At 45.2% G+C, this 13423-nt stretch overlaps 1 protein-coding gene across 2 annotated transcripts in view; it reads left to right on the top strand.

The window, feature by feature from the left end:
• Nucleotides 1-13423, top strand: part of pappab (pregnancy-associated plasma protein A, pappalysin 1b) — a 222641-nt gene that overhangs the window by 68489 nt on the left and 140729 nt on the right. For both annotated transcript variants that reach the window (XR_003782799.2, XM_029124699.2), the window contains exons 8-9: nt 2835-2963; nt 3151-3242. Coding sequence is in view for 1 of the 2 variants with exons in the window: in XM_029124699.2 (XP_028980532.2) it covers nt 2835-2963; nt 3151-3242 (221 nt within the window). In the remaining variant the exon portion in view is untranslated. The remainder of the gene's footprint in view (nt 1-2834; nt 2964-3150; nt 3243-13423) is intronic.

Raw genomic sequence — 13423 nt, 5'->3', positions numbered from 1 at the left:
TCGATTGCTCTTCCTTCATCCTCCAACTACCCGGATGTCTGTCTCAGTAACTTGAAATTGAATTTGAGAACTGAATCTGAATTGTGAGAAGTGAATGTGAAGATATATAGAGAGTTTAATTTTCAGTGAGGATCACATTTTATTGGACTTCGGATCCAAACGAATAAATTCAATTTCAAATTATAAAATTCAGATTCAGTTTTTCAATGCAATTATTCAAATTAAACAATACAATTTCAAATTATGTGATTCAAATTCAGTTTTTAAATGCAATTATTCAAGTTTAGCAATTCAAATACAAATATAAATAATTCAAATTCAGTTTCTGGTGGCACATATTTCAGCCCATATGCTGGCATCAAATTCAAAATATATTTTTCCTAAAACAATAACATTTCTCTGGTTCAACATTTGATATGTTGTCTTTGTGGAGGAATTGATTTACACATCATTGCATTCTGTTTTTATTAGCATTTTATCCAGTGTCCCAACCTTTTTGGAAATGGGGTTGTAAAAATTTAATAACTATTTGATAAACACTGTCCAGTTTTGGATAAAGACAAAACATTTATCCTGCAAAATATATATATATATAATAGTGATTATGTAGTGTAGTGCATACACGACTGAGAACAAGACATTTGTTGAAACAACACTTAATGTTGTGGAATAAGAATTATATTAATGAATGAAGGATGGAATTAATTCATGTTGCTGTCATAGTCATAAACTTACTTGAAAACCTAGACAGGTGTTTTCTTTTAATCGTGTTAACTACAGTAGAAGCATATGCCGCATCTAAAAAAAACATAGCTGAACTGTAAAACTAAATGCTTAACTCTAAACTCACTTAGAAGCGGTACTGTCTGAATGAATAAATATATAGTTTATTAATCCCCAACATCGGTTTCATTCACAGCTTTAGAAGACACCTTTTGACTGGAGCCCTATAGGGACCCTAAACAAAAGCAGTGCAGTATATACATTAGGGAATACACTGACATTTTGGGACATGACATGACACAATACTAGAGACCTTAACATAGGATGCCTCTTATCTCAATTCTACTGGGTAGTCATTCATGAATGGGAACACTAAGACCCTATTCAATTAGATTACGACAGTGGAGGTGGCTGTCATCTGTTTTCAATCCTCAGCTGCTGTGCTGGAAGGAAACAAACTAGGGCCTGTGTTGACATGTTGCTGATACTGACTTGTGGGAATGCAGAGAGAGGCTAGTCTGAGTGTGGCCTGATGGAGAGGGCCTGGTTGGATGGCTTAACACACTTCCTCATTCTCTCTTTTTCAATCTTTTGCTGGTCCTTCCTTCATGAGGCTTTTCTTCCTGGTTGAATACTGGTTCTGCTCTGCATCTGGCATGGGTCTGGCCTAGTCTTGTTCTGTGTATTGTTATTGGTGGTGATGGCAAACGGACAGGACCCGAGCTCAGTGCTAAACATCTTTCTTTCTCTGTCTCTCTCTCATTAATACTCAAGGGACAACTCTGAGCGGGAGCTTAGCTAGCTAGCTATGATGTCATTTGCAGACGCACATTCCACACCAGGGCTCGAAAAAATAACCTTATCTTCATAGAGTTTGCTCTTTTGGCTTGATTTCCTCTCCTTTTCTCCAGAGTAGTCATCATTTCCCTTCAGCATATCTGGCTGCTTTATTTCATATAGAAAATAAATACAGATTATTGTTTATTTTATTCTGTGGCCTCATTGGGCTTTTTACCGCATCCTCCTTTCTTTCTCGCTATTCTGTACAACACATCTCTTGAGTACTATGGGAATTTGACAGTACAGTACAGTTTCACCCATAAATTATGATTTGGCTAACACATTACCCGTCTTTTACGACTCCCTTTCACAAGCCCTCTACTATGTCTTTGCTCCTGCAAAATGGCACGAGGGAAATGTAGACACCGAGATGCAACTTCAGAGAAGTTTCCCTTTTCCTAGTGCTTATGATTTATTTTATATTATATTTTTTTATACAGTAAAAGAAAATGCAATTGGATTTGTTTTCCGGATAGACCAAAACTTCGCTGGCTGAAAACCTTCAGTATCTACATTATAGTAAGCCTAAAATAAAACTGTTTATGGTTATATTGCAACTGCTTCTGGTGGAACACATCTCTGCATGCTTTGGGGGTAAAAATCTAGGCTTTATCAAAAAAAATGTTGCTGTTTCCACGATTCTCTCGACTTTTCACTTGATGAGTCAGTTACCGTTACCTATAGAAATTGTGTCAATGTCATTCATGAATGAAAGAGAAACGTACGTTGTTGTGCCATGAAATGAAATAGCTTTGGCAGTGTAAAGTTAAATCTCTTTAGCAATTGCTAAATTCTTATGACTATTCCAAGTAGTAAGTTAGTAGATACTAGTAAGCCTATTACAGGCTAATAAGCTGTTAAAACAGCCAGTGGCAAAAGCCATACAACACATATACGCTCTTTGTGGTGGAGGTAAATGTTCATCAGTTTAACAAAATGCTTAATGGTGTCTAGCCACTGGCCAAAGGAGCAGCGCTGTGGCATAGTGGTTAAAGACAGTGCCTATCACATGGGAGACATGGGTTTGAATCCAGTGAAGGCAGCAATGTTTATTCCTTTTAATTGCGGGCCAGCTGAACTAGGCTTGCCTGGTTCCTTTTTTGGTTATTTTTTTACCCTTGTTGCCCACTTTCTGTTTACCCAATTTCCCCCAAGCTTCCTGAAGTATTTGCTAAATTGTGATTAGAATAAGAAATCCCTGCTGTTGAGGCCACCCCTGTTCACCTTCATCACAATTGTTCATCACAATTAATGTCAAAACTGTGTTTCAGGGACGTGGAGCCTGGTCAGACTTACACGTATCAGGTGTTTACTGTCTCAGAACGGGCAGAGAGTGAACCGTCACCACCTCTCACTCACCAACTGGGTCTCCCATACTGTGGGGATGGAAGCATACAGAAGTAAGTGATAGAACTCAGAGTGCCTAGACTGATATGATATGGTCAGAATTATTATGTCATTTATGAAGTTTTACACAATTGGTAAAATGTTACATTCTGTGGGCCCTGGTGAAAATTATAAAGTAATTTAAGAAAATCGGTCATAGGCAGTTGCTGATAATGACTAAAGGATGTTTTCATGTTTTAGACATCTAGGGGAACAGTGTGATGACCTAAACTCTGCCAATGGGGATGGTTGCTCCAGTCAGTGTAAAATGGAGCCGTTTTTCAACTGTGTAGGTAAGTCTTCTGTTTAAATACCCGTCAGTCTGTCAAAGAACAACCAAGCACTCCAACAAATACCCAGCAGGGCTGACACCAAGCTAAAATCATTGAAATGTTAAAACCGTGGCTTTAGTGCTAGATAACAGGCAAAACCTGTACAAACTTACAGTGGGGAGAACAAGTATTTGATACACTGCCAATTTTGCAGGTTTTCCCACTTACAAAGCATCTAGAAGTCTGTCATTTTTAACATAGCTACTCTTCAACTGTGAGTGACGGAATCTTAAACAAAAATCCAGATAATCACATTGTATGATTTTTGAGTAATTAATTTGCATTTTATTGCATGACATAAGTATTAGATACATCAGAAAAGCAGAACTTAATATTTGGTACAGAAACCTTTGTTTGCAATTACAGGAATCATAAGTTTCCTGTAGTTCTTGACCAGGTTTGCACACACTGCAGCAGGGATTTTGGCCCACTCTTCCATACAGACCTTCTCCAGATCCTTCAGCTTTTGGGGCTGTTGCTGGGCAATAAGGATTTTCAGCTCCCTCCAAAGATTTTCTATTGGGTTCAGGTCTGGAGACTGGCTAGGCCACTCAAGGACCTTGAGATGCTTCTTACGGAGCCACTCCTTAGTTGCCCTGACTGTGTGTTTCGGGTCGTTGTCATGCTGGAAGACCCAGCCACGACCCAACTTCTCTGCTCTTACTGAGGGAAGGAGGTTATTGGCCAAGATTTCGCGATACATGGCCTCATCCATCCTCGCCTCAATACGATGCAGTCGTCCTGTCCCCTTTGCAGAAAAGCATCCCCAAAGAATGATATTTCCACCTCTATGCTTCACGGTTGGGATGGTGTTCTTGGGGTTGTACTCATCCTTCTTCTTCCTCCAAACACGGCAAGTGGAGTTTAGACCAAAAAGCTAAATTTTTGTCTTATCAGACCACATGACCTTCTCCCATTCCTCCTCTGGATCATCCAGATGGTCATTGGCAAACTTCAGACGGGCCTGGACATGCGCTGGCTTGAGCAGGGGGACCTTGCGTGCGCTGCAGGATTTTAATCCATGACGGCGTAGTGTGTTACTAATGGTTTTCTTTGAGACTGTGGTCCCAGCTCTCTTCAGGTCATTGACCAGGTTCTGCCGTGTAGTTCTGGGCTGATCCCTCACCTTCCTCATGATCATTGATGCCCCACAAGGTGAGATCTTGCATGGAGCCCCAGACCGAGGGAGATTGACCGTCATCTTCTTAAATTTTCTAATAATTGCATCAACAGTTGTTGCCTTCTCACCAAGCTGCTTGCCTATTGTGCTGTAACCCATCCCAGCCTTGTGCAGGTCTACAATGTTATCCCTGATGTCCTTACACAGCTCTCTGGTCTTGGCCATTGATGAGAGGTTGGAGTCTGTTTGATTGAGTGTGTGGACAGGTGTCTTTTATACAGGTAACGAGTTCAAACAGGTGCAGTTAATACAGGTAATGAGTGGAGAACAGGAGGGCTTCTTTAAAGAAAAACAATCAGGTCTGTGAGTGCTGGAATTCTTACTGGTTGGTAGGTGATCAAATACTTATGTCATGAAATAAAGTGCAAATAACCTTTTTTTTTTAAATCATACAATGTGATTTTCTGGATTTACAGACCTCTACATGCTTTGTAAGTAGGAAAACCTGCAAAATCGGCAGTGTATCAAATACTTGTTCTCCCCACAGGCCACTGAATAGGATTGTAATTGTCCTAGTTCAATTTGCAAAATAACTTAGTGCTCACTACTTTCTTCTGGTTTCTATGGATCTGTGAGCCTCAGCAAATAAAGGAGAGAATCCAGCCAAACAGATTCCTCAGTAGTCACTCACTAGCCAATCCAGAGAGACCTGTGTCAGGTCAGGTGGTCTTTTTTGTTTAATTGTGTTATTTTAATGTCGCTGTTCTATGCTTTTAGGCTAGTGCATTGTAGCACTTTGAGGTCATTTAATTGATATAAAGTGCATTATAAATAAAATGTATTATTATTATTATTATTATTATTATTATTATTGTCTTCTGAATCAACCATACAATTGTGAGTACAATGAGTTGGCCTGCTCGTGCTTTTATCCTGGGTCTTTGTCTACCCTTTGGTATACCCTTCTCAATAAAGGACAATTCAAAAGTTGAAACACATTTATTGGCTAAGGACATTGACCCTGAATTGTTCTTGGTCTAATAGTGTTGCTAGTGGTGGACTAAATACAACGATCAGCCAAAATATTATGACCACTGACAGGTGAAGTGAATAACATTGATAATCTCGTTATCATAGCACCTGTCAGTAGGTGGGATATATAAGGCAGCAAGTGAACATTCTGTCCTCAAAGTTGATGTGTTAGAAGCAGGAAAAATGGGCAAGCGTATAAGGATCTGAGCGACTTTGACAAGGGCCAAATCGTGATGGCTAAACGACTGGGTCAGATCATCTCCAAAACAGTACCTATCAAAAGTGGTCCAAGGAAGGAAAAGCGGTAAACCAACAGGGACATAGCGGCCAAGGCTCATTGATGCACGTGGGGAGCGAAGGCTGGCCCGTGTGGTCCGATCCAACAGATGAGCTTCTGTAGCTCAAATTGCTGAAAAGTTTAATGCTGGTACTGATAGAAAGGTGTTAGAACACACAGTGCATTGCAGTTTGTTGTGTATGGGGCTGCATAGCCGCAGACCAGTCAGGGTGCCCATGCTGACACCTGTCCACTGCCAAAAGTACCTACAATGAGCATGTGAGCATCAGAACTGGACCACGGAGCAATGAAAGATGGTGGCCTGGTCTGATGAATCAGGTTTTCTTTTACATCATGTGGCTGGCCGGGTGCGTGTACATTGCTTACCTGGAGAACACATGGCACCAGGTTGCACTATGGGAAGGAGGTAAGCCGGCGGATGCAGTGTGATGCTTTGGGCAATGTTCTGCTGGGAAACCTTGGGTCCTGCCGTTCATGTGGATGTTACTTTGACACGTACCACCTACCTGAGCATTGTTCCCGACCATGTGCACCCTTTCAATGCAATGGTATTCCCTGATGGCATTGTCCTCTTTTAGCAGGATAATGCGCACAACCACAAAGCAAAAATGGTTCAGGAATAGTTTAAGAAACACAACAAAGAGTTCAAGGTTTTGACTTGGCCTCCAAATTCCCCAGATCTCAATCCAATTGAGCAACTGTGGGATGTGCTGGACAAAGAGGTCCGATCCATAGAGGCCCCACTTCGCAACTTACAGGACTGAAAGGATCTGCTGCTAATGTCTTGGTGCCAGATACCACAGCGCACCTTCAGAGGTCTAGTGGAATCCATGCCTCGACAGGTCAGGGCTGTTTTGGTAGCAAAAGGGGGACCTACAAGATATTAGGCAGGTGGTCATAATGTTATGGCTGATCTGTGTATACTTTGACGCCAACGGGGGGGACATCCGTGAACCGTGAGCTTTTACACTGCATGCTACCAGCTCAACACTGCCCTACACGCCTCACCTTTTTTTGTTTTCCACTGGCTAAAAGTTAGTATAGTACCTAGCATTGAAATCAACTTGTTATCCCCATGAGAGACCCACAAAGACGCACTGTATTTGTAGCCTACAAAAGGACCTCGTCTTTTTCCTCCTCAGGATTTTTCTTTGCACTGGGCAAAGTTGTAATGTCAAGCCGAACAAAAGCAGCCTACCAAGTGTTCTAGCAATGTATTAAGACCAAAGTTATTGCTCATGTGTGCTTCCTCGCTACTACCAGTATAAATGCTGCCTTGTGTCAGTAGGCTACTCTTGAGTCAGTCGGTGTGGTATTATAGCCAGCAATTAATAATTCATTGCAGTTATGTCATCTCTTATACTGCAGGGCGATAATTCTACAGGGTAAAACTTTTTCACGGTTTTTCAAACAGGTTCTGTGACCATGTTATCCAGATTTCATTTACTTTTGAATTGCCAGTTTACATTCAAAGCTTGTCACTTTAAAAGCAAATTGATGGAGTTCATTCAATAGACTTCTCTGTTCACTGCCGGGTTTACGTTAGTTGGCAAATGCAGACTTTTCGCCAGGTATCAGGTGTACGATATCCTCCATTGTTGTACAGGTGTGTGTCACGTTGGCAGTGGCGCCACAGCAGTTTTCCTGTGATGTCACTATGGGCGGTAACAGGGTACTATCTGCAGTGGAAAACGAACCGAGGTAGTACCAAAAAAAGTACCAAAAACTGCAATTCATCAAATAGCCACTTGAGGCTGGCTGCAAAAGGGAACAATCTCCATAGATCTCTATGGCAAAATGCCAAACTTTACAGCAGAAACATAATGTTTATAGCCTGGTTCAAAAAAATGTTTTGGTGTATATCGCTTATTTCCCCCATTTTGACAACTGTGGGGGTGGTGAGTTCTTTAATAACTCAGTTATATCAAGTCCTATAATTATGGGGCGTGGCCTCTTGAGCGACAGGTGTGGTGCTGGCACTGTCACTCGTGTCACTCCTAGCGGTTTGTCCTTTTGCTATTGCTTCAGCTAACTCCAGTCGCTGAAAAGTAATGTTATAATCAAGTGATAATAAACAACTTGTAACCATACAGTCTATACTCTTAACTAAAGTTATGTGAATATCTTCAGACACCTATGGGTGACATCACGGTTACTACGTTCATATTTTTTTTACAGTCTATGTGCAAGGCATATAGAGCCGAGTCGAGCTGGTACTATGCGGCGGGTGACGACAATTGTTTTGGAAGTGCGCATTGAGGCCGGAAGTGGTGGTAGATTTTCAAAACAACACGCGCACAGACAACGAGTTAGCTTGTCAAGGTGACGGCGGTTCGGCACGACTGTGTTGTGACTGGGTCAGCGATGGGCGATAATGAAGGGGAGAGTGGAGCTGCTATGGAGCATAGCGGTACAGGTAAGGGCAAGCCAAGTAAGCATAAGGAGCGGGGTAGGGGAGGTACGAAAGGGGGTGGGAAAAGGCCGGACAGGGCAATGGAGGGAGAGGGGAACAAGAGATGGAAATTTGACAGTATGGGTAATGGTAATGGCAATAGGGGAGGAGAGAGTAGTGGGGAGGAAGAGCCGGGAGTAGATGAGATAGGTATAGGGAACAAGGTAGTGCTGACGTTTGTGGAGGGTGGGGGTGTAGGGGGGATGAGTCCAATGAAACTGACGGCTACAATCCACAAGGAGGTGGGTGAGGTGGTGGGGGCTAAAGTGGTGAAGGGTGGGGATTTGGTCATAGAGTGTAAGGATAAGGAGCAGAGAAATAGGGCTTTGGGGGTGAAGCAGGTAGAAGGTCGTAAGGTAGGGTCGAGCCGGGTGGTGACTCAGACAGCTAAGCAATGGGTCAAAGGGATGATAACGGGGGTGGCTTTTAGTGTTGATAGTAGAGAAATGGAGGGTAATTTGAGGGGAGGCCGGCTTATGAAAGTACAAAGAATGCAAACAGCAAGGGATGGTGTTAGGGTTGACAGTACATCTATACTGTTGTGTTTTGAGGATAGTGTGCTGCCAAGTAAAGTTACCATTGGATATATGAGTTATTTTGTGAGGCCGTATGTGGCCACGTCTTTGAGCTGTTACAACAGCCAGAGATTTGGGCATGTGGCTGCTGGTTGTAGGGAGGGGAAGATGTGTGCCAGGTGTGGGGGAGAGCATGATTATGGGAAGTGTGGGGATAGTGTCCAGCCAACCTGCTGTAACTGTGGGGGTGCACATAGCGTAGTGTATGGTGGGTGTGTGGTAATGAAACAGGCGGTAGAGGTACAACAAGTGAGGGAAGAGAGTAAAGTGTCATATGCGGAGTCTTTGAGGCGGGTTCAGGGGCGGAGGGTTGAGAAGCCCAGGGAGGTTAGGAATGAAGAGAGTCTGAGGGAGCAGGGGAAAGATAAACAGAATAAGTTGGTGGAAAAGGGGGGGGACTTGGTGGTTGTGAGTAAAAGACAACTGGTTATATTTATTGCGGGTGCAATAAATAGTAGAGCTAAGATTTAATCTAAAACGGAGAGGATTAGGCTTATATAGTTATAGCAGCAGAGAGGCACCTAGATATGGTAGGGCTGACATGGGAAGAGGTACAGGAGGACCTCATTCAGCCAAGGCAGGAGCCATGTATCAGTGGTACATAGTTATGGTGGTCATCCTGCAGTGGAATGCTCGAAGCTTGTTGGCTAATGGATAGGCAATTTCTAGTGGATGGTCCAGTGGCTCCTGATGTGATATGTATACAGGAAACATGGCTCAGGCCAAGGCTGGAATTTGTTATACAGGGATATGTGGGGATTCGGAGAGACAGGGCAGTGGGGGGAAGTGGGGGTTGTGCCACATTTGTCAGAGAGGGAATACCGTTTAGGGTGGTAGGTACGGGTGTGGAGATGGAGTATATTGTGGTTGAACTGTGGGTAGGAGGGAGGTTGATAGTGGTTGTGAACTTTTACAATCTCTGTTTGAGATTGACACAGGGGGACCTGGAAACAGTGGAGGGGCAAGCCAGGCAAAAGGTGGTGTGGTGTGGGGATTTTAATGCTCACAGTACATTGTGGGGTGGGCTGCGAACGGATGGCAACCAGCAAGTTGTGGAAGGGCTCATGGAAGTTGCCAACCTGGTGTGCCTTAACGATGGCAGTGGGACTAGGATTGATGTCAAGACAGGGAAAGAGTCGGTATTGGATCTGACGTTGGCTTCCAGTAGGGTGGCAGGAGGTTGTGTGTGGGAGGTTTTGGGGGCCTTGACAATACGGACCGATCACTACCCCATAAGGTGTACAGTAGGCAGGAGATGGGAAAAGGAGGAGTTAGAGAGTGGAGTTTGGAGGTGGATGTTTGATAGAGCAGATTGGAAACGGTTCCGGGAGGTGAGTGATCAGCTGATGGGTGCTGGTGACGGGGGCGGGGAGGTGGATATGGTGGAGGAGTGGGTGAGGACAGGAATAGTTGGGGCGGCAATGGGGGCTATACCTAAGAGCTCTGGGAGGAGAAGGAAGAAGAAGGCAGTCCCATGGTGGACAGATGAGTGTGGGAAGGCAGTGAAGGACCGTAATAGGGTGTTTAGGGTGTTAAAAAGGACACACAATTTCCAAAGGTTGATTAGGTATAAACAGAGTCAGGCCCTGCTGAGGAGAACTATTTGGCAGGCCAAGAGGTCATGTTGGAAGAAATTTTGTGATTCTATTGGGCGGGAAACACCGGTGGGGGAAGTATGGGCTATGATCAAGAGGATGAGTGGGGTGAGGAGGGAATGGGATTATCCAGTGCTGGGTGATGGGGATGAGGTTGCGGTGTCGGATGTAGAAAAGGCAGAAATGTTGGCTAAGGTGTTTGTACGGGTACATAGCTCGTCTAACTTAACTGGGGATGAACAACGGGGGAGGGAAGGAACGGTGAGGGAGTATCCGGGGGCGATGGACAGGAGGGTGGATGTAGAGGGGGATATGAATGCACTGTTCACTGTGGCTGAGGTGAGGAGGGCTTTGTATAAGGTGGGGAAGACGGCGCCTGGGAAGGATCAGGTGTGTTATGTAATGTTGGCCCATCTCAGTGATGGGGTGTTGGGCAAGGTGTTGGGTCTGTTCAACAGGGTGTGGGTAGAGGGGAAGCTACTGGTGGCATGGAAGGAGTATGGAGGACCGTGAAGAAGGTTGAGGTTTTCAGGTTTCTGGGTGTCGTCTTTGATGCCAGAATGACGTGGGAGAGCACATTGAGAGGGTGGTGGTGAGGTTTAAGAAGGTTTTGAATGTGATGCGCTGCCTGACGGGGAAAAGTTGGGGGGCTGGTAGAGCTGCGTTGAGGACCATGTATGTGTCATTAATTAGATCGGTGGTGGACTATGGGTGTATAGCGTATGGGTCAGCAGCAGTGAGCACTCTGAAAAGGTTGGATAGAGTGCAGGCACAGGAGCTTCGAGTCTGTAGTGGGGCATTTCAGACATCACCGGCATCAGCACTGCAGGTGGAGGTGGGGGAGATGCCATTACACTTGAGGAGAAGACAATTGTTGATTAATTACTGGGTTAATTTGCAGGGACATGGGGTTTTGCACCCTACAAAAGAGGTGTTGTTGGGGTGCTGGGAACACGGTGGGAGGGAGATCACAAGCTTTGGGTGGGTGGGGGATGCCCTGGCCAGAGAGGTAGGTTTCGGTGGGAGGAAATTTAGTCTGACAGTGGATATGACATTGAGACCTCCTTGGGTGCTTTTGCCTCCAGTGGTGGATCTGGGAATATTGGAGATGGTGAGAGAGGATCGGTTGGGCCTCTGCTTTGCCGAGGTGGTTAAGAGGCGCCTGGAGGGTGGGTACCCGGAGAGTGTAAGGGTGTTCACGGACGGTTCAAAGGACCCAGGGACGGGTTGGACAGGGGCAGCTTTTGTAGTTAGGGGAACGGGTGTGAGTGTCACTAAAAGGGTTACGGATCACTTGGTGGTTTACACGGCTGAACTTTTGGCGGTGCAGTTTGCATTGAGGTGGGTGGAGGACACGAAGCTGGCTAGGGTGGTTATTTGCTCTGATTCATGTGAGGTGTTGGTTAGTTTGCAGTTTTTCAAGTCCACTAGGAGACAGGACATTTTAAACAGGGTTTTGGAAGTGCAGGATAGAGTAAGAAGAGATGGGATGCAGGTCTCATTCATGTGGGTTCAGGCGCATGCTGGGGTGGCGGGAAATGAAGCAGCCGATAAAATAACGAAACAGGCCCTGTTGAGGGGGTGGTGGATGTGGTGGTGCCCTTGAGCAGGGCAGAGGCTAAGGTGGTGGTGTGGAATGAGGTGAGGAGGATGTGGCAGGACCAGTGGAATGTGGACACGAAAGGACGGCACTTGTTCCAGATACAGGGTGAGATTGGGGATTGAAGGAGGGCAGTTAGGAGTAGGACGGAGGAAAGGATTTTGACTAGATTGAGGGTGGGTCACTGTGGATTGCACGGCACGCTACACATGATAGGGAAGCATCCGACTGGGTTGTGTGACTACTTTGGAGAAGTGGAGACGGAGGATCACGTCCTGAGGCAGTGGAGACTCTATGAGAGGGAAAGGGAGAGGATGCAACAGGGTCTGAGGGCAGAGGGGGTGAACTTGGTGAGTATAGGATCTGTGTTGGGGAGGGGGTGTTCGGGTGCTGTGGTTAGGTGTCTGTTTGTGTTCCTGAGAGAAACTGGGTTGGCAGGGAGAATTTAGGTCCTCCCTGGAGCTGACCCACACTCCTTTACAGTGGGTGGTGGTAATGCACCAATAACGTTGGATGCCAACCGCCGTTAAACCCCACAGAAGAAGAAGAAGTACTATGCGGTGGAAAAGCTCCAAAAGCGAGTAGAGGTGAGGCGAGTAGATTTGAGCCAGTACCATGCTTTGGAAAAGCGCAAAATGATACCCTAACACCAACAGTCAAATCAGGGTGATAGTTAGTTAGTGTTACAAGGTCTCAGGGGTGAATGGGGAGCAGGTGTGTTACATTTTGTGTTATTGCTCTCACACTCCCTCATACTGGTCACTGGAAGTTCAACATGGCTCCTCATGGCAAAGAACTCTGAGGATCTGAAAAAAGAATTGTTGCTCCACATAAAGATGGCCTAGGCTATAAGAAGATTGCCAATACCCTGAAACTGAGCTGCAGCATGGTGGCCAAGACCATACAGCGGTTTAACAGGACAGGTTCCACTCAGAACAGGCCTTGCAATGTTGACCAAAGAAGTTGAGTGCACCTGCTCAGCGTCATATCCAGAGGTTGCCTTTGGGAAATAGACATATGAGTTCTGCCAGCATTACTGCAGAGGTTGAAGGGGTTTTGGTCTGAGCCTGTCAGTGCTCAGACCATACGCCGCACACTGCATCAAATTGGTCTGCATGGCTGTCGTCCCAGAAGGAAGCCTCTTCTAAAGATGATGCACAAGAAAGACTGCAAACAGTTTGCTGAAGACAAGCAGACTAAAGACATGGATTACTGGAACCATGTCCTGTGGTCTGATGAGACCAAGATAAACTTATTTGGTTCAGATGGTGTCAAGCATGTGTGGTGGCAACCAGGTGAGGAGTACAAAGACAAGTGTGTTTTGCCAACAGTCAAGCATGGTGGTGGGAGTGTCATGGTCTGGGGCTGCATGAGTGTTGCTGGCACTGAGGAGCTACAGTTCGTTGAGAGAACCATGAATGCCAATACATACTGTGATGTACTGAAGCAGAGCATGATCCCCTCCCTTTG

Source organism: Esox lucius, chromosome 13, assembly GCF_011004845.1.
Source record: "Esox lucius isolate fEsoLuc1 chromosome 13, fEsoLuc1.pri, whole genome shotgun sequence".
Lineage (NCBI taxonomy): Eukaryota > Metazoa > Chordata > Actinopteri > Esociformes > Esocidae > Esox > Esox lucius.
The sequence above is the reverse complement of the archived record's forward strand: the minus strand, read 5'-3'. Positions and strand labels throughout refer to the sequence as shown.